Source organism: Fusarium subglutinans, assembly GCF_013396075.1.
Source record: "Fusarium subglutinans strain NRRL 66333 chromosome Unknown NRRL66333_c0000145, whole genome shotgun sequence".
NCBI lineage: Eukaryota > Fungi > Ascomycota > Sordariomycetes > Hypocreales > Nectriaceae > Fusarium > Fusarium subglutinans.
In genome coordinates, this window is record NW_023502208.1 from 1 (window position 1) to 20,911 (window position 20,911).

Sequence of the window (20,911 nt, forward strand, 5' to 3'; positions counted from 1 at the left end):
GTAAGCTTAAGGAGGAATTTACTGCTAAGCTTATAGAAGTTCTATATAAAAATTAAGTTATAAATATTATTAAAATACTAATTAAGGTCTTTAGGGGGGATTATATTATAAGCTATTACTACTTAAGGTATTATAATAAATTTATTAATATAGTTTTAAATAGCTAGTTAGTTAGGATAATATTAATAAAAGACTATTCTTATTAATATAAAAGCTATTATATTAAAGATCTAAAGTATTTATAACATTAAGCTAACCTTTCTTAGCTAATAAATTAAAGTATCTTATATATCTTTAAGGCTAGCTAAAGAGTTATAATCTAGGTTTTCCTTTTATTAGCCTTTAATTGTAGTAATTAGTTAGTTATTATAGTATAATATCTAAGTTATTAGCTAGATGTATTATTTATAGTTAAGGCTTGTGGCTAAGAGCTTAAACCAGCAGACAGAAAATAGAACTTAGAAACATAGAACCTTAAGAAATGTGCAAATCAGCAAAGAAACGGGCTGTTTTGTAACCAATGAACAACTCATTTTGCATAACTAAGGCAAGAAAATCAAGTTCTGAGCCTGTTGAATGGCCCAACCTGTAGACGTGAGTCATGTGTTCATCTCTGATTGGTCTTAATTAGGGGGGTTTTGGAGTATTTCTGCAGCTTAGGATGTGGCTTGGCTTTGGCCTTAGCCTGTCAACAGCAGTGAATTTACTGATTCTTGACTCAATCGTTGTAGAGCTATTGGTTGAGATGGTATTCTATTGCCAATCAAGAAGCAAAATCATCACCTCCGTCCCCCATTGATATTCCCTGCTCCGGCCTTACCCACCTCCTCATTAATGAGAATCTCGTCTCCTCGTGGATCAAAGAGTTACGCCGCCACTTTAATTTTTTTTATGGATTCATAACGACAGCACAGGAAGCTCCGGCCAGTTGCCTTAGCTCCCAAACTTGGCAGAACAGCGAAAAGATGTTGATGACACGAAGTGGCGTCGTGCTCAAGTATTGTTGCACCAGAATGATCAACAAAATCGATTGTGTGAGTGGACTGCCTAACGTCAGGATCATTCATCGGAGCCAAACATACTACAGCCTAGGCGTGCCACTTTGCCGTAACATGAAACAGTATATTTACTATGAACTTATGTCTCAAGAGATGAGAATGGGAGTGAGGAGTGCTGTTATAGCTGTAAAGGTTGACTAAGTTATAGTGACTATAGCACGCCAAAGAACGCACAGGAAAGTTTCACAGCTCGACACCCTGGTTGTACGTGGCTTAGCGCTCCCGACTCCAAGTTTGTCCCATCAGTAATTGATCTGGCGAAACCCAGAATATACTCATAATACTGGAATGGGACGTTGTGTAGAAGTTGGAAACAACCCCAGGAGGCCACGGACTGGCTGTAGTTGACAGCGCTGTGCCATCAGGAAGTTGTTTTGTGATAGTCCAGTCCGAGATCTTGCCGTCCGTTGATATATTCCCATCACCTCGGTAGATAGCACCCGTCGGGGTAATCCACCAGAGACATACAGTCGCGCTGTCTCTATAAACAACGGTCATATTACTAGTGCCAACACTGCCAGGGCTGCTAACGTATTGGACCTTCCAACTGTCAAGATCTTCCCCATCGCGATGCGCCTCAACCACTCTTCCCGTTGAACTAGACCAGAAAATCCTTATTGGTTTCCCGACTCCAGAAACACAGAATGAACTTCCACTAGGTCTTGCGTCAGGTTCAGTATGGATTATAAACCCTTTCCACGTCATAGAACCAGTGTCAGAAACGAGGTTACAGAACACACCGCGGAGATCACCACCTTTCCCACGATAGAAAATGTGCACACCTTTTCCGTCTTGGCTGGTCGCCCTGATGAACCCTGCTTCAGTGATGGTAGCCGCCTGAGGCCCGGCGGCATAGTTTGCAACTGACCAAGCCTTTGTGGTGTTGCCCCATACGGAATATCTTAGAGCTCCATCTCGAGCGACCCAGCAGAGAAGAGAAGTGGTAGAGTTGGGAGATACAGCGTCGATAACCCCTCCACTGTTGAGATTTGCTGTCTCAGACGCAAAGGCATAAGGCTGTGGGCTCCAGCCACCCCCGGTACCAAAATAGAGAAAACCCCCGATTGTTCCGTCTGGTCTGATGTAGAAGAATTCTTTATGCCCCGAGTGGCGCGACGTATTGGTAATGCTACAAAATCCCTGTAGGTCCATTCTTTGTGCCGGAATGGTGCTTGCCAACCAATTGCCAGTGTTCCAGTCCAGCTTAGTTATTTTCTTGGCCGAGCTACTGGCCCAGAAAAGTGTTGAATCCATAGGTTGTGCAATAGAATATGTCGTCACAGCTGAGTACGTGACCTTAGTCTCTGGTGCAGGGATGATCAGCTCATGAGGAGTGCCCCAGCCCTTGTTCATGTCAGCAATCTCGTACGACACCCTGGTCGAGTGGCCATGAATATTATCTAATCTGGAAGAGCAGGTGAAGATGAGGTTCATCCCAGGGACGATCGAAAAGTCTTGATTGGAGAATGTCAAGGATGTTGCAGAGGCCGATGTACTCTTGGTGGATAAGACTTTTGCGGTCTTTGAGTCTTGCACCAACACTAGCACCCGGACGTTTGCAACAGGTATAGCCGGCCAAGCCACGGTAAGAATCCCTGCGTTGTACGAAATCCTGGGCTGGGGAGCAGGGAGATCCGACGGCACAGACGGAAACTTCCATGCGGTACCGAAGATACCTCGGACATGCCTAGCGTTTATTGCGCGAACCTGCACCGTGCTTGGGTAAGGGGTTTTTATGTTTGGAATATGCAAAACCGTCGACTGGTCCAAGAGCTGAGTGGTTGAAGGGGTTACGGTAATAACTCCCGATAGCAAAATTTCAAATGTCAAGGGCCCAGCTGCTCGCGAGGCGCTGTTGATGTTGAGAACTAATGTTTGCAAGGGAATACTATAGTAGGACTCAAGGGCATCAATAGTCCACAGTGGGATGTTAGACACAACGAAAGATAGGGTAGTGTAGAGCCCGATAGCTGAAACCTTGGTAGACTTTTGACGAGCTGCAAGAAATATGTGGTACCCTTCTTGAAATGTTGGTCCTTGCACAGAAGCAAGACGGTGTCCCTCCTTTGTTGGCTGGAATTGGATTGTGGCCGTGGTTTCGGGCTCAACAGTCACTGCATTCAGAACAACCAGTTCGCAATCGTCTTTTGACTGCCCAGGAAGTTCCCAGGTGGCCATGACAGTGAGACCAGCCATGCTTGCAGTCAGATTGAGTGGCCGTGCCAATGTTTCTAGTGACTGAGAGGAAGTGTACGGCGAGTCATGGATCTTAGCTGTATCAGAACTCAAGGTCTTTGCGACAGCGCGTATTCCAGTAGTGGTAGGGGGGCATGCTTCAAGCTCTACTACTCGTACTTGCTTCGTAAAATCTATAGTTGTAGGAATGTGCGCGGTGGACCAATAGAGCGGTCGAGATGCGGTGAGGTCATCCTGAGTGACGATGCAGAACCGATAGTCTCCTGGCACTACCCGTGGCATACTGACCGTGAGATAGGATCCGTTCAAGACAAGCGGGCCGTTCAATGTCACTTCCTTGGGAGGGACCATAGATGGCACATGAGTAAGCGTCTGGGCTGGGTGCCATAATCCTTGCACCTCAGTCTTACCAAAAGTCGCCTTGGCACAAACCCACGTCCATACCGAAGGGGCAGTAAGAAATTCCCTAGTTGGTGGTGTCGTGAAGGTTCGTGAAGCACTCTCGGTCGACATCTTGATCGCGTCAGGATTATTTATGTCATCTCTTGGACTAAAGACGATGTCCCAAGAGAGAGGAGTCTTATCGGCTTGGAACTTGAGAGGCACCTTGGACCAGTCCAACATAATTGTCTCGTCGTCTTTGAAACTGGCCAAGATTGCAAATCGAGGATCAAGGGTGAGTCCCTCGACAAGATGCTTCTTCAACTCAGTGACCTTGGCCTCGGCTTCTTCTCTGTGTTGCTTAGCTTCAGCAGCCTTCTTCTTCAACTCATCCGCTTTGCCTGAATCCATGACACTATAGACCGCAACCAGTGAGCCCATCAAGCCAAAGACTGTTAGTAAGCCGTCGAAGAGTCCCTCAGCCGTAGCGAATGCGCCTCCCACGACTTCGAGGCTGCTGCTGGCGCTGCCTCGGACGACCTCTTCATCGATGCTTTGTCTGTTGCTTCTGACATTTCTCTCGTTCTCTTCGACCAGGTCGTCGGCTCGCTCTCTGATATTTGGCTTGTCTACCTTTCGGCAAATGAGTGCCGTGATCGTCTGCTGCACGAATTCCTTGACAACCAGAGCCCCAAAAAAGGTAGCCAGTTTATCGGGCTGCTTCAAGAGCTGCAAGGCTATGGATGAGATATTATCCACCAGCATTTTCACCACCGTGGCCCCAAGCTGATCCAAGGATAGCTCCTTGGAGACCTTTACAGAAATGTCTGGTAAAGGTATTGCTGCAACTGTAACAGGAGGGTCGAGGACGATCTTACATCCCAGGTCCCTGAAAAGTTCAGCATAAGATGCGTGTCGTTGACTGACGCGCCCTTGAACTCCATGTTGTACTGGGTGGTGATAGTCTCCTTGAAAATAAGTTCCACGATCTTCTCGCACGTCATATCTTGGGCTGACGCTCTCTTCAGACCTTCTGCAAACTCCACGGTCGAAAGACTGTCCTTCAGGTCCTGGTAGGTAGGCCAGTTATTAATGCTCATCAACCCCGTCTTGTTGTCGTATGTCAGCGTCACCATGGGATTTGACAACCCCAAGATCTTGTCTGTGCCCATGTAACTGCCTGTGGCGGAGTATCGGCTTTTCCCCCGCTCGTACTTGAGGTCTATATGAAATCCGCTCTTCTTGAACAGCGTGAGATCAGCTTTCGCTCCGTATACAGTCTGCGATGCCTCCAAGTTAGTCATATTCCCACAACGGTCTTGTCGGGATGAAACTCACAATATCTTCATCTTTGGAAGTAGTAATCGACACCGTTGTTTTATCGAACTTGGCAAACGACAGGTTGACAGTCCCTTCGTAAGTCGCGGCGACTGTGAGGCCCGATTGATCGAGGGGTATGGTCGCCGATACTGTAAAATCATAACCAAAAAAGCTGACAAGTGCTTTCACATGGTAACCCTGCTCGTAAAGATGATTTTGACTGCCAAGAAAGCTTTTGCGGGCGTAGTATACGGTTGCAGCTTTGAAGACGAGCCCGCTGTATCCTGTAGGCCACGAGGGAGAAGTCTGGCTATTCGGCTGGATGATGTGTGTGAAGACATCATCAGTTGTCAGATCCCGTTGTTTAAGAGCGGGTAGCTTAGGATCAGGTAGCTCTGTGACTAGAACCAATGCCACAACAGTAGGCTTCATGTCTTGATCAAATATGACGAGCGAAGAGAACTTCAAAGAAGAGGACCCGATACTCCCGCTGCCATGGAGCACATATGTGGCCTTCTTTGGTTCTGTATGCTTAATGACTCCATAGATACTGGCGAATTTGATCTCCACATTGAACATGGCCCCAAATGGCTTCCGTAGAGGGCCGGGAGGTACTGTACCTCTCAGCGAAAAGTTGGTTGTCTCGAGAGACACACCAAAGTCCACATCTATCGTAAAAGGCTCTGTGGATAATTCGAGCACCTTCATTTCACCCGAAACAAGGAGATATGGCTTTCTATCAACCCGGACCGGAGCATAGATGCCTTGGCCTGAAACCACCATGAAACTTCCTAGAAGATACAAGTTGTTCACACTAACGCCGTATTGGGTGCGAGACTGTTCGTACTTGTCAATCTTTGCAAACAGCGTGATAACCTCTCCTCGATTCGGGCTCATGCTGTCCTCCAGAGCCTTGACCAAAGGTGAGGGCCTGGGCTGCTGGAGTTGAACAGTGGCGAAGAACCAACCTCCAGGGTCCAGAGTCTTTTCCTTATCCAAAGTAGTAAGAATGGAAGAGGAATCCTCTATTTCGATGTCTTCAGCACTCGCTGCCGTCTTGATTAAGACAAGCTCGTCCATCAGCCCGCCGACAGTTCCGTGGTAACCTATAATCTGAGCTCCGATCTGACTCAGCCTGAACGTGGACATGACCGGCTCCTGTGTTTTCTCCCATATCCTGGCTAGGTTGGTGCACGATACGGAGAAGAAGTAGCTGTGCTTGGTGGCGTCATTGGTGTCAGGGCGGGCGAATATAGTTGCATCTCCCAGGTCATCGATGTGCGCACATAGGAACAGTTTGCCCTTGCTCTTAGAGAGATCGGCATACAGGTAGACATTGGTGGACGGGAAACTGATAGCAGCAGTTCCAGGTGGCTCAACACGGTCCCAGGCCAGTTCTTTACTGGAACTCATGTTTTGAGAAAGTCGCACGAGTTCCTTGTTGTCCTTTGCCGTCTTCTCCAGCTTAGCTGTTAACACTGGGGCATGTGAAGATCCAATTCGAAGTCTGGCTCTAATATCTGTCTGGCTGACAAAGTCGGTAATGGTCAGCTTTCCCGTAATAAAGGCGTCATACTCTGTGCCTTCAGGTAAGAGGAGGGAGCCCTGGTTCGTCTTCTTGACAGTGATCTCCCCACCTATTTCCGCAAGATACATGGGAACACCGTTGGACTCATAGTCCCAGTGCATGGCCCCGACTCCCGAGATTTTCAATGACTTGTTGATCCCCAAGTGAACTTCAATCTTCTGGAGACCTATCTGTGACAGTCCAAGATGTTCAGGGATCGCGTACTTGTCAGGCGAGGGGAACTGGCCTGCCATCTTTTCAAATGACATAGGGGGAGCAGCCTTTTGCTTGACGTAAAAGCCATGAAATTCCTTTCCCTCGGTCGTTTGGAAGTAACCGACGCGTATGTGACCCTGGAGACTTTGGAAGATCAGGTCGCCGACGACTTCGGCCGTGATAGATGACTTTTCGTCGTCCTTTTTCTTTGCATAGTGTACTCCAAGACCAATGTTTTGTAGTTTCACTGTATCAAAGACTGTCAGTATCCCGGTAGATACCGCCACGGCGTCCAGTGCTCTAATAACAAGAGTGCCCCGATCTGTCTTTGTGGCTTCGCGAACCTCCATAGTTGCCGAGATTTCTACCACGTTGAGGCTGAAGAAATCAGGACACTTTTCAGGACACCCTTCAGGTTCGATCCATTTTGGCCTGGAGAAGCTAAACAGCCCCAGGAGGCCATTCAGCGTCAAGGGTTCCTCCTTGGAGACAGGTTCGAGTGATGTCTTGACCATCGCTGGCTCACCAGGCTTGGCAATGCAACTGATGGTGATCTTGGCTGCGGCTTTCTCATTACGTATTTGTCCCACCAAGAGGAGTGAAGCTGGTTGACGCTCTGGCAACCTCATTACAGCGGCCTTGTACTCGATGAGTAGGCCAGTCATGGTCAAACTGTCAACCTTGACCGTCTCCGTCTCCCCCAATTCCAGCTTGAAATACTTCACAGCGTTGAGCGGACCAGTGTCCATGGTTAGTCGACCTTGTCGAAAGCCTAGTGTTCCAATGGCTGGTGCAAGAGCGTTGGTGATTGTGTCTCCAAGTAACGTGTTGAGTATGTCCGTGACAAGAACGGTCTGGAGAGCGTGTAGGCTAAAATCGAGTTCGTTGGCGACAGAGCTATATGAAAGTTGAGCCATGACAGCGTTCTTGTTGAACATAGCAGCAATGGTGAACCCATAATCAGTCTTACCAGTGCCGAGAGGGCTCTTGCTGCTGGTGTAGAGAATGTCGATCTTGACTGAGTTGAGGCCAATAACACCAATGTCCATTCCATCATCCCAGTTAAAGCCAAGTTCACAACCCAAGATCTCGGCACGGTTGCTAGTAGTGACGGGATAGCCAATCGTGAAGTGGGCATAAAGTAACTGGACCTCCAAAATAGATTTGACGAGAAGTGGCAGCTGATGTAGGTTGTTGGGAAGTTCAAGCGCATCGATAATGTCTGATACAGAAAGTCCATCGGGGATGTCAATGTTGAGATTCCCTATAAGTTTTCATTACTGGTTAGTGGATAACTGTAGTGGGTGTCAAGAGCAGTGAGAGAACGTACCAACTGTATCTTTCTGAGGCAACTTGAAAGAGGCACTGGCAATAGTCTCTATCTTCTCGATAAGAAAGTCAGCCTGAATAGAACAGTGATAGGAATCATCCAAAAATTCCATATCTAGGGTGCCAGTCTTCACGGTTAGCACGTCCGGCAGTACCGTGACGTTGCTAACACCGAGACACAGAGACCAGTCTCCAAACTTCCAGCCCGAGAGGGTGCTCTTCTCCACGCCAAATGAGATTCGGTGAATAAGAACGCTGTGGCTTTTTTCAATCATGGGAAATGCCTTAATGGCACTTCCGAATGTTGCTGTATCAGTTATACCCACAGCTTCTAGAACGCCGTATACGGTGAGGGTTCGATTGGAGGGTAAGAGCCAAAGCCGGAATTCATACGAGTCAGATTTGGGCAACGGGTTGGCGAAGAAGGTTACATCTATATCACAGGGCGGTGTGGTATCGATACGTGTCTTGTAGTTAACCACAACTCCCACCGATATATGGTTCGCATCGAGGGGGTTGTACACCTGAACCTTGACGTCTCCTCGGACTTTGGGAAAGGAGGAAGGAAGAAAGTCTTGCCATTCGCTAAAGTCTGTGACGGCCCATACACGCGACAAGACACAATGGGAATGAGCAGTAACAGGCTGGGTTACGGCAAAGCCAACCTGAGATGTGCCTAGGGACTGCAGGGTAAAGCCCTTATCATTCAGCGGGACGGCTTCTGTAAAACTTATGGTTCCTGAAAGCTCGGTAACCAGGTCGTGTAGCGATTGAGTGCCGTTAATGGTGAACTCGACCTCAGGATGCTCACTGTCTTGTCCTTCTATCACACATCTTAGGTTTACTGTGAGGCCTTGTTTCTTGGCGGCTGCGAATTTGGCCGTGCCTGTTAATACGATGCTTTCATCGGGGCTTGTTGCATTGTATAGTAAAAGACCCAAGGTTTGTATCACGAGACTGACCCCGGCGAACGTGATGTTAGGGTTGAAAGGCTTTGGCTTAGTGTCACCTTCAAGTACGCCAACAGCCGTGTCGAGACTGCATTTGATATCCGCTTCATGGATCAATGGCATGTTACCTGGAAGCATGGTCACCCGGGCGCGTGACCTGTCGAGATCGGGGACTAGGCGTAGAACTCCAGATAGCAGCAGTGACGCGGGAGTCTCTTGATAGAGAAGGGAATACATTTTGGAGTCAGAATTGATCAGGTATCCGAGCAGTTTCGCAAGTCGAACCTTTGTAAGCTCTTCGGGTTTGACACCCATACCAATCAGGGACTTTCTGAGACTCGAAGCATGCTTTGCTCCTGACACTTCTCTCGGGACCACAACTTCGATTCCTTTTGTCGTGGTTTTAATGTCGAGTTTTGCTTTGATCAAGTCTTGTTTGTCCCAGGATAGGTCAAATGTAACCTCCTTTACGAGAAAGGCCTCGGATCCAATCATGATGGTAGCATTGTCTGGGATTTTGAAGATCAGGTTTGCTGATTGGACTTCAACACTGACTTCATCATACTCGTACTCAATAACTGACTTGTCAAGGTCGATTTGATAGTTGAGCACTGTAGTCTCGAAGCTATTGTGCAGGTCCAGGGCCATGACGATTTCGCTGCTCGTCAGCGCCTCAATGGCCTTCCATGCACTTGAGATAGTAGTAGGGTCGAGCACCGATGAGATGCAAAACGAACTGAAGCTCTGAGGTCCTTGGGGTAATTCGGGTATGGGAGACATGACAGGCTGTTTGTCTATCTCCAGCTGGATGGTGAAAAAGACATCCTGGTAACCTGATAGCGGTGGACTTTTGAGATCATCGATTTCGATCGTTGATGTTGCTGTGTTGATGTAAAATGCCTTTTTCTTATCCGCAACCTTCCAGTACAGCAAGGTCTTGGTGTCTTTGCCAAACTCTGCGGTGATATTGTCCATCCAAATATCCACCTTTTCCCACTTGTCGGTCACCCATTGTTGAACGACCAAATGATTGACCTCGCTTTCATCTTTCATGCTCGTAGTGCCTTGGGTGATCCAGCAGTATTCCAAGAGAAGCCTTGGTGGGTCTACGGTAGAAACCGATGGGATCAGCTTTGGAGCACCCGTTTCGATGCTCAAACACAAGTCCGTGGTGGTGGTAGTGATATTGGGAGTCAAGATTTCACAGAAGATAGGCCCGAGGTCTCTATGACCCAGCTGTGATTTGTCTGCCTCAACATCCGCAGTGAAGCTTTTACTCTCGGCTATGTTCGCAGGGTCAAAAGATATTTCCTCAGTGGCGCCATCCTTATCTCGATCTGGATCTTTGAAGTCGTCGCTGGCATCCAAGCTCATGAAGCACCGGTTCTTCAGAGCTCTGATGGTCAGCGATTCACTGATGACACCAGGCCAGGTGACACCCCAGTTCTTAGCACATTTCTCCAATTCTTTCAAGTCTATGGCTGATCCGTCAGTCACATAGAGTAAACCATTGCGTTTCCTGGCGCCAGTCTTGAGCTGCTGTTCAACTGCCAGGGCCAGACCCAGAATGGTAGGCGGAGATGGATGGTCGTGGGCAGCATGGTTCGCACTGATGACATAGGCATCGGCAACGAAGCTTAAGAAGAAGTGCTTGATGTGGCCTACAACCATGTAGTCCAAATACTCTCTCCCCGCAGAAATAGGGTCTGTAGCCTCCATCCACCACTTCTTCAACTTTCGGGGTTTAACGCTGGTATAGAAAGGCGTCGCTTCCTTACCTCTGAGTTCCTGGATGTGGTCCACCACGGCCGTGTAGAATTCTGATGGCGCTGGGTTAAGACCGTCAAGCTCTCCTACTAACCTTTCCTCTGGTTTCATCTTTATGAAGAGCTGGGTGTATTTCTTGTGACGTTCATTTAGTGTTTCTTGATAGTTCGACAAAGCCATGCCCTTGTATAGCTCCTTGAACTTGAGGTCGAAGACTGCTTCTAGCGCGCTGGCTCCCGGTTCTTCAAGTTTCCACGAGGGCCCGTCTGTATTCGTAAGGCGATTTACCCAGGTTCGTAACACAGCCTCCTTGCTGACAGTGCGCTCCATCTTGACGACTTGATCCTGGATCTGCGTATTTCTCAAACTGCCGTGATGTTGAATCTTGTAAATGGAAAGTATTCCTGGTGGGGTCTCCTGGAGCATCTCTGAGATCCTCCATCCGACACTGTCGCCAGTGAAGTACATTTTTCCCTTTATATGCATCTCACCGGGAACGGTTCTCATCAAAATGCTTTTCAAGTTCACCGAGGAATGATCTGGATCGTAAGATGGGCCAGCGAGAGGATCGGGATTGGCATTCCAGCTCAGAATCCTTTTTGCTTTAGGATAATCAACCTGAATACCGTCGTACTTAAAGCCTGTACCCTGTTTCCAATTGAAAGTGTCCCTCAACTGAGCATGAGTTTCTCTCAGGGCAGTTGAGCGGCCACAGTCTGGCTGGTAGAAACATCCCTTGAAGTCAAAGTCCTCATCCCGTTTGTTAACAGCAAACCGGAGGAATGCCAAGAGTCCATCAAGATGGTCATCGTGTGGGTGTGAGTTGATAATTGCGCTCGGTTTAAATTTGTGTTCGTCCTTGTCGGAGATGCGAGTTTTCCAGATACGTTGCCCAGCTGCGAAAAGATACTTGCTATAGGGCGCGGCATTTCCACCAGGTCTTGCTTTTTTGGTTTCTGGATCTGTTTTTGGGATAGCCTGATACTTCAAAGGCCCTCAATCAAGCAGAACAAGATGCTTTTTTTTCGTCTTGTCAGACCATTCGATGTACATGGCATCACCGCGACCCGCATAGACGACGTGAAGGCGAGGGCTGTAATCGTTCATGTTAAGACTCGCAAATGTGATGTAATATTTCAATCAAATTGTAATAAAAAAAAGAAACTGTAATTGAGTAGGATGGTAAAGACCAAGTTCGTCAGGAAATGTTCACTTCGTGACTATGACAAGAATCGCGTTTAGCTATCGCTGAGAAGCTAGCCTGAGCATGTTGCATAGCTCTACGGATACCAAAGTACAAAGTAAAAGGCATGTCTTGCCGAACAAACCGTTGTCACATACCAGTGCCGATTGTAGGTTTGGACATACCTTTGTCAGGCATCCGTCAGCAGCCACATTCAAGGATTGGTTGTGGATGTGGACTCTTATTTGGCAGAACAGATCCTAGACTGTAGTCCAGACTTTGTAAACCCTGTCAAATGTCTCTAGTTGGACTTTGATCCTGAGACTACGAATGTAGTCACATGGACAACTGGGTCATGTCTCTCGGCATTCCACGTTGAGTTCGGCCTTAACCGTCAGATCCGCCTAGTGCCGGTGGTGTTGGTTAACGGTTGGATAAGGCATTGACTTCTAGCCCAATTTGGTTCAGCTTGGAAATGCCGCTAAAGTCTAGACTTACCCTTCAGCCGTTCACGTCCAATGATCAAACTCTGTCCCGTTTAGATGTATCATGTATGCGACGCATGGGACAAGCATGTGTACTATCATACTGTGCATGAATGCGGCGCAACAAATAAACCCTGTGCTCTGATATCTTGACAGCGGAGGTCTTCATTTTTGAGAAACACCTTACGACACCTAAGCCATATTTGGAAACGCCACATAACTTTGCTATACTCTGCGTAGTACCTCTCGAACCCCAGCCTTTAATAGCGCGCAGAACAGATAAGAGTCTACTTACCTCTCAAGGCAGCGGCGCAGTCATCGAGCTGCTTCTGAAAGCCCGGCTCATTAATGTAGTCAGCCGCCTTCTTTTCCAAGAGCTCTTTGATCGTGACATCATCCATCTCTCCACCAGTCTTGTCAACTTTAGCTAGGTAGATCCATTTCATAACCCCATCCTCTTCAACCCAATCAGGGAGGCCATCACCGAAATCGAAGCGCCAGTATTTCTTTGTTAGACCGCGTGGAGCAAATGCATTGATCAGTTCGCGGAACAAAATGTTAACGATGTTTGAGTTGGTAAGAAGACCTGTAAGACCAAAGACAGAAAGCGCGTGCTGGCTGAGTGCAACCCCCGTGCCAATACTCAGGAAACAGTCTGTTGTACGCACTGGAGTGAATACTTGGATGACTTCGGTCCATAGCCTAGGTCGAGTCAATTCATTGTGCTATAAGATGATAGATAGAGAGTACATACCATCCAAGAGGATTGTTGGCTTGCACTCCACCATCGATAAGAGACTCGCCGTTGATTTCAATAGGCTTGAAGTACGCTGGAGCTGCCGACGTGGCACGTGCTGCCTGCCAGAGCTTTACTCCTGGAAATTCAGGCATGTGATCGGGGTTCGAATAGGATCGAAGCAGGACAGGCCCCAAGTTATTAGACCCCATTTCTCTGGACGCCGTGACAAAGCTAACAAGAGTGAGTAATTAGTGACTCTTGGTAGTATCGAGATAAAACTTACACCTTGCACGAGGGATTGGGGTCCTTCGGATCCTGTAAAAGTACTGTTTCAGGGTCCTCCTTGTCGAGCACCCTCCTAACAAGATCCTTGATGACTTCTTCAAGGTCTTGAGACTTCCATTTCTCGCTGTTGAACAAGGCACTCGCCCACCAGCCGTTGAGATCCAAAGACCAAATTGAAGACCAAAACTGCGCTGGCGGAAATACTTTTCCCATAAGATTCTCATATTCCTTGATGCAGTCTTCCACTGACATCTCTAGCCGACCAAGCATAATAGCAATCAGTCTGTAAGCGACCACAATCCATTAGTACGAAAATCGCGAATTAATGCCCCCAAGATGTTGAGGTTGCTTACCCTCCAGTACTAGTGCCGCCAATCATATCAAATACCTCGCAAGGCTTCTTTCCTGGGCATGCACGGTCCATAATTGCTTCCAATACCTTTAGGGACGCCAGACCGCGTACACCGCCACCATCTAGCAATAATTAGAAGCGCATCGTGTCAGTTCTTGCCGGGATTGGCATACCTAGGGACAGAACCCGTAGCGGCCGTTCGTTGGCAGCCTCAGTTCCCATCCTATCAGCCCTGAATACAGTGGCAGGCACAGATGGAAATTCCTCCAAATCTGGAAACGACAGTTCATTGACATCGTTGAAAGCCTCCAGGGTATTGAGAACTTTGGCTGCGATAGTTCCGAAACTGAGGGGTTCTCTTTCCACTGAGGCAGAGTCCATTAGCGATCGTCTTGTTACAATATGTGATTTTACCTGGGGCGCCAAATTCCACGACGAGATATCCCTGCTTAGCGACCAACTTCCAGCCTGAGAAGCGACAGCAAATCCTGACAGCAATGACATTTTGTTCCTGGTGAATTTTTAGTTTGATAGTGGTGATCAAAGACGTTACTTCTTACTTCAAGGAGTCGGAAAATATCATGGTCCTCGGGAAACAGACTTCCTTCAAGCTGTTCCGAAGTTAGTACTAACTCAGAATGCTTCACCTGAATTTCCGTGATGGGGCCAATGAAAGCAAAGGCGACATACCGGGACAAAGTGCTTAGACTTCAGCTGATTTTTGTGACTCTCCCACGTTAGCTGCACGTCATCCTTCACCCTCGGCTCAGTCGCATTTGCGTTTTCCAAAATGGATATCTCGAACCAAGTCCAGTTACCATTTGCCCTATTGGAACACCAGCCTTGGTCGTGAGACTCTGTAATAAGCTGAATGCTGCGTAGTCGCTGGATAGTCTTTACATCAAGAGGCTATATTTAAATAGAAAAGCATATCAGTGACTGAATCTCCAAGGCCGGTGAGATAGATATTGCCTACCGGAGTTTTGAACCAGGTGTTACTTTCGATGTTGGAACCATGTGACTCGACATATCCGCTCTCGGCTGACCGGATGCCATATGTACCATCCAGGGCATCAGCAGGTGAAGAGGGAAAGATTGACAGCGCTTCTGCGTTCTTGAAAGCCTCCATGGTCAAATATGTCGAGAATAAAGGAGAGAACTTGAGCAGGATCAATGTAGCTTGGTAATCATAGGAGATGCGGAGCGCTCAAGACACAAGTGAGAAGGCGCTAGAAAGGTGAAAATATATGATAGAGCAACCAGAGACTGTGTTCGGGCAGCCAGTCGATTCCGGACCACGATACGAGCTACCCCTCCCGGATTCGCATGCCTGCCCAAGCCACTCAGGCACTGTGATACACCTCAACTAGCTGGTACGTTTTCTGAAACTCAAAAAAAAAGTTTGCTTACAACCTGGCTCCGAAAGAAGCTGAAAACTTAGACAGCTGATAACCCCCAAAGCCTGGACTGAGGGAGGATTCGAGAAAGTGTGCTCTAGATGTGCGGAATCGTAGTGACTCAGCTCACCTAAGGTATTTAGTCCCGCCATTTTAGCCTTCGTCTCTCGCTACTAGTATCAAAACATGCGACTTATTACCCAGTCACATTCCTGCCTTTATCATCATGTCTCATATAACTAGAGATATTCTATTGCGGTGACTGAGCTCAAACATTACGTGGCACACTTGACGTTCTCGGGTTTTGTGGCGTCCGCGGCAACATCCGTAGTTTGCGATGGTAAGTTCTGGACTAGACAAGCCATTGTCTTCTGACCGCCTGCCTATTAGTCTTCTCCACCATTGGTTGCGGAGAGAACTACAGGGTAATCTCCCAACGTGGTTTCTTGTTCAATGGGCCATGTCCACCCATTCCATCAAGCTTTCTGGAGAACTGCAGATAACGGTGGTGCTATTGCTCAAAACCTTTCCATGTTAAAGACAGTCTACTAAACGCTAATCCTAAAATCTACTACTCTCGGAGGGAAACACACGCTGCCTCACCCTTCCATAGCGATTCTGGAGTTCGTCAAGCTTCTCGATCCAAAGCTCACACTTCTCGGCATGTGCCTTCTCAAGAGCTTCACCTATATCCGCCCCTGCTTTAGCCAAGACCTCAGCGCCGCTCCAGTGACACATCCGAATAGCAAGCATCAAAGCAGAGTCACCACCAAGATCATAAGCATCCAACAGCTCTTTATCACCCCCACTGCACAAAGACCTAAGTTTCTCGGGGTTCATCGCACGAACCGCTTGGTGCAGAACCGTATCGCCGTATGCATTCCTGGTTATATCGTCTACCAGAGAAGATGCAGCCTCTGCTGGCAAAAGTTCGCAGAGGGCCTTCTCAATCTTCTTCTGCCGTAGTTTTCGAGCTGTGAATAGTGCCTTTCTCTGATTGTATAAATCATCAGGGTATGCGGCCAGGACCTTTGTGACTAAGGCTTCATCTCCAGCTTTGGCTGCTGCAATGATATCTTGGGGTTGATAGTCCACTTGCTGCTCGCTTAGAATAGCCTTTATGTTTGTCAGATTGGCGACTGTTGCAGCTGCGAATGGTGTTTCACCAGTATCGCGGTGCGGCACATTCAGATGTGCCCCTTGTTCAAGCAACACTTTGACCATCTTCTCGTCTTCCGCTTTCACTGCCGTATGCAGTGGTGTCTCCCCTGCTGACCCTGTTGATGAGATGCCACTCATCGATCTGATCAATAGCATGGCAGCCTCGTCCGATTGCTTCCGAATAGCAGTACACAGTGCATCAGTAAAGGCTGTCAACCGCCTACTCTGATATTCATCGATATCCCTCTTTACCAGCAACTCGGCAGCCTTGTCAGCTTCCACAAGCTTGGTCAAAATTTGGATGTCAGAGAGCTCAATGGCCTGTATGAGAGGTGTCCCAGAGCTTGTACTTGGCGTGGCTAGAAACTCAACCAGAGTCTCTGGGGCAGTCTGGAGGATGTTGTCGAGAAGACACTGCAAATTCTCATATTTACGATATCTCACAGCCACGGTGATTGGCGTATCATCTCTCGAGGTTGGAGCAGCCAATACAGCGTTGTTCTTTAACGCCCATTTCAAGAACACAGTGTCGTCTCTAGCAGCCGCTGCGTGGCAAACACTGCTGTCAGATGCATCCAGGCCATTGACATCAGTGCCCTTTTCGAGAAGTAGATTCAGGATTGCAAGAATCTCAGGGCTGATTTCTTTTCCTTGTATTGGAGCAACATCGATGAGACTGTGGAGAGCACTAGACAGTATTTCCTCGGTAAATGGCACATTTTCAATCATGAAGGTAGTAGCGGGCCAGTTGAGATGATCGATTGCCGTATGCAAAAGTGTCTCTCCGCCCTTGTCAACATAAGAGGTATTGGCCCCTCCATCAATCAGACGCTTCATGAAGCGTAAATCGTCATCATTTCCAACCTGTACGGCAAAGTGAAGTATATTGTCCGGAAGTGAAATGGGCTGGATTGGCCAGGTATCCAGTATAATATGGGGAATCTCAAGTGTCAGTCTCTCGTCCGACAACGCCTCTGGTAGAAGTTGCTTATGTGCAAAGTCACTGTCCAGTCTTTGCTTCAAGATCTCCATGAATACACCGCCTTTCTCAAGACAATCGGGTAGAACAGCCAGTATGCTCTTTGCTGTTGAGACCGGAATGAGTTTCTTGAAGATGGTTGTTTCAGTCAACATCATCGATGCTTTTAGACACTCGCCATCTTCCTCTAATAAGCCTATCTCCTGTCGGCCGTAGGTGTTGGCATAACGCAGCAGTAGTTCAACCCCAACCTTGTAGTTGCTCGAGACTGCCAGAAGTAATGGCGACAAAACCGTTGTCTGAGGCTGGGGTTGAGATGATGATTCCAACTCTTCCCAGCGTCGACTTGGGCCTTCTCTAGTTGTTGCAGCGGACGGTCTGGGCCTGTATCCGCCACCATATTTCCCTGTCATCCCAGGGTCAGGTTCTCCCAGTCCTCTTGTTGGCTCTTCTGGTCTATATTCTGAGAAAGGCAGTTTCGGAACATTGGAGATTAGTAACTCGGTAGCGGAGTCCACATTCTGTTGCTTGATAGCAGCATGCAGAGGTGTCCATCCGTTCTTGTCACCGACCTCGATACAGTTGGTATTTGATAATAAAAGCTTCACGACATCCAAATGGCCCCTATCAACAGCGTATAGTAGAGGGCTCCAACCGCCATCATCAGGTTTGTTTATGGCTCTTGGAGGAAATCTGAGCATCAGACATTTCATCCACGTTGTGCTTCCAGTTTGTGCTGCAAGGTGAAGTGGCCCGCGCCCATCTGGCATAGTCGTGTACTGGCTCGCCATCTCTGCGAGTTGTGCTGCGAGACCATCCCAGTTGTTCTCAATGGCGATGAAAAGCGGCGTTCGTCCATCAGCTTCGCAGTGGTTCACATTTGCACCAGCTGAGATGAGTTTGGTCACGGCTTCTTCGTTTGCACACTCAATAGCAAGATGCAGAGGGGTTCTGCCTCTCTCATCTGTTGAGTCGATAAGATCAAGTTCTAAAAGCAGCTCGATCACCGAGTTCTGGCCATTCTCGATAGCCATATGTAGCGGCGTCCTGCTCCCCACTTTGGCTTTCGATACCTGCCAGGTGGCTTTGCTGAGATGGTTATCTTCCAAAAGGATTCTGGCTAGATTTGGCAAACCATGGGTAGCAGCGACGTGTAGTGGTGTGATTCCCGGAGGATACCTGTAATATCCGTGAAGATAGCGTGCTTTGCGTACCCAGAACTTGAAGTACTTCGAACTAGGCTCGAAGAACGGAAGTAGAACAGAGGTCCAGATGTCTTTAAGCTCGGCTTCTGAGATCTTCGAGGTATAGGCTGGCCAGCTACTTACTGCATGTTGGAGGAATGGCGTATTTGTAAATACTTCGGGACTGATGTACAGATCGTCGTCTTCCAATGCAGCCTCTACCTCCTCGGCGATTCCACCGGATGAAACATTCTCGATTGTCAGATATCGAATACAAGCCGTGAGAAGCTCGATATTACCAAGAGACTTGTCAAGGTAGAGCTCATTTTCCCTGCTCCCCTCGATCTTGGGAGATTGGAGAAACTGATACACAGAGTAGTGCGCCAGATCAATCTTGGATGTTGCCTGAGATTCTCGAACCAGACTTCCACAGAGCTCAAATACGTAACTTTTCTCACGCAACGAGTTGGCTTGCACATCGTCGAGTGTCTTTGTATCTGACTTAATAGCGATCCCTTCAACCAATTCTGACAAATCGAGTGGTTTATTGGCAAACATGACAAACAACAAGATACGCTTCGCAAGCTTCTTCTCCTCTTCATCTTCGAGCGTCTGAAAGGCCTGTTCAAAAGTCTTCTCGAGGTTGCGAGGTAGGGCCTGCACAAGCTTTGGACTGAGAGCTGTTCGGACGCGGGAGAGATGGTCAATTTGACATATGACCCAGATAAACCTGTAAAGACAAACCATCAGCTTTTGGTATTGGGATTTAATTACAACTTACATTCCGTCAGCACGAACAATCAGTTCTCTGATGACAGCTTCAACTTCGGACCCGCGGAACCGACGCTTATTGAGTTTCTTGCGGACCAAGCTCTCAATATCGGATGCAACATCTGTCGACGTAATTGTGATCCTAAAGCAAGATGGGAAAGCATCATCGAGGCCCATTCCAGCTCTGCTCGCTATCATAATCTTGAATTCGGTACCTATCTCAAGTAGAGTCTCCAGAAAGTCCAGGATCTCCCAGTAGCCATTCATTTCATCCAAACCATCGATGACGACTAGAACCCTCTCGAAGTAGTTAGAGATATCGGTGAACAGAGTCTGTAGATCTTGGAGGCTTGGGTGAGCAGATCGTTTGCGATTCTTTTCGTAGACGTTATTCACAACTTCTAAGAGGACGCTTGGGTTGGAAGATTGTTTGAGGAGCTGGCCTATGAGCGACCCGACTAAGTTCGTCGGTGAAAGACTGGCTGGGTTGGTGAAGCGACAGTAGTGATAAACTATAGCATTACTTCCAGGCTCAGTAGACTCTTGGAGCGATTCGATGACCTTCGATCTATAGACATATTAGCAGACATACCTCCTAGAGGTAACGTTTGTAGAAGCTCACACGATAACCGACTTTCCCGAACCCTCTAGACGAAACTTTAGCATTTGTAGCAGTAAATTCAAGGCACTTACGTGTTCCGTTGAGGCATAATAGTGCTAGACCGGGACAAGAGAGCCAGCTGTTGAATTCTTGTCTCTGCAATATCCACTCAGCTGAGGATGCATCGCGTTGCTTGCATAGATCATCATGTTCATCCTCCGTTGGTGTTCCCAGCCACTTGATGATCTTTTCTTGTTGCTGAACTGCAGGGTATCATTTAGGCGCCAGCTTCACAAGGAGAAGACAAGAGCTTACTTTGACCAGCATCCACCAACTTGCCAACTGCTTTTTCAACGCCTTTCTGGGTTTCGTTGAAAGAGTTAAGCTGAGTCACAATATCCTGCATCTGGATTTGCAGGGTTTCGGATTGAGAGCTTGCGTCATATCAGTAATATTCCTCTGCTCGACGGACCATAGAGCAACTCACTTCTGCCCAAGCTGGAAGCACAGAACAAAGAACATCTTATACTGCTCAATACGGCGAAGTAACTTGACGGCCTGCTCCTCCCGTCCTCCAGCCTTGATCAACGTCTCAATGCGATTAGACTTTGAGAGCTTGGCCAATAACTCATTGATAAGCTTTATCGTAAGCTTGCTGTCTTCTATAGTGTTATGAACAGCCTTCAGATCGACATCGAGAGATTGAAAGGACTCTAGGTGTGCCTTAACACCCAGCAAGATGCCCGAGAAGTTAGCTGTCTCGTTCACCAGCGTCTTGGTGTCGCTCGTATCCTCGTTCAACTTGGAGTTTAATTTGTAGCCCGCTGATATAACAGCGCCCGCGAGGCTCACGAGGCCAGCGATACTGGCAGCGAGCGACAGCGGATCCATGGTTGCGCTGCGACAGAAAGAAAGAATGATTATGTTGAAGCTTGTGCGGGGGATTTCAGCCGCATGATAATTCAGTAAGCAGAGTGGTACAAGCCCACA

The 20,911-nt window shown here is 47.9% G+C and overlaps 2 protein-coding genes across 2 annotated transcripts; both read right to left on the reverse strand.

The window, feature by feature from the left end:
• Nucleotides 1-1,271: 1,271 nt before the first annotated feature.
• On the reverse strand, nucleotides 1,272-14,957 carry FSUBG_9394 (phospholipase; the record flags this gene model as incomplete). Its single annotated transcript, XM_036687902.1, has 13 exons — nucleotides 1,272-4,524; nucleotides 4,563-4,915; nucleotides 4,974-8,002; nucleotides 8,069-11,746; nucleotides 12,748-13,154; nucleotides 13,207-13,422; nucleotides 13,475-13,759; nucleotides 13,830-13,950; nucleotides 14,002-14,193; nucleotides 14,243-14,339; nucleotides 14,389-14,439; nucleotides 14,519-14,737; nucleotides 14,805-14,957. The coding sequence occupies 13 exons, from the start codon at nucleotides 14,955-14,957 to the stop codon at nucleotides 1,272-1,274; spliced, it is 12,054 nt and encodes a 4,017-aa protein (XP_036535099.1).
• An 829-nt stretch (nucleotides 14,958-15,786) lies between these two features.
• On the reverse strand, nucleotides 15,787-20,812 carry FSUBG_9395 (ankyrin protein; the record flags this gene model as incomplete). Its single annotated transcript, XM_036687903.1, has 6 exons — nucleotides 15,787-19,279; nucleotides 19,331-19,888; nucleotides 19,943-19,967; nucleotides 20,014-20,184; nucleotides 20,237-20,355; nucleotides 20,409-20,812. 6 exons carry the CDS (start codon nucleotides 20,810-20,812, stop codon nucleotides 15,787-15,789), a joined length of 4,770 nt encoding a protein of 1,589 aa, XP_036535100.1.
• Nucleotides 20,813-20,911: the final 99 nt, after the last annotated feature.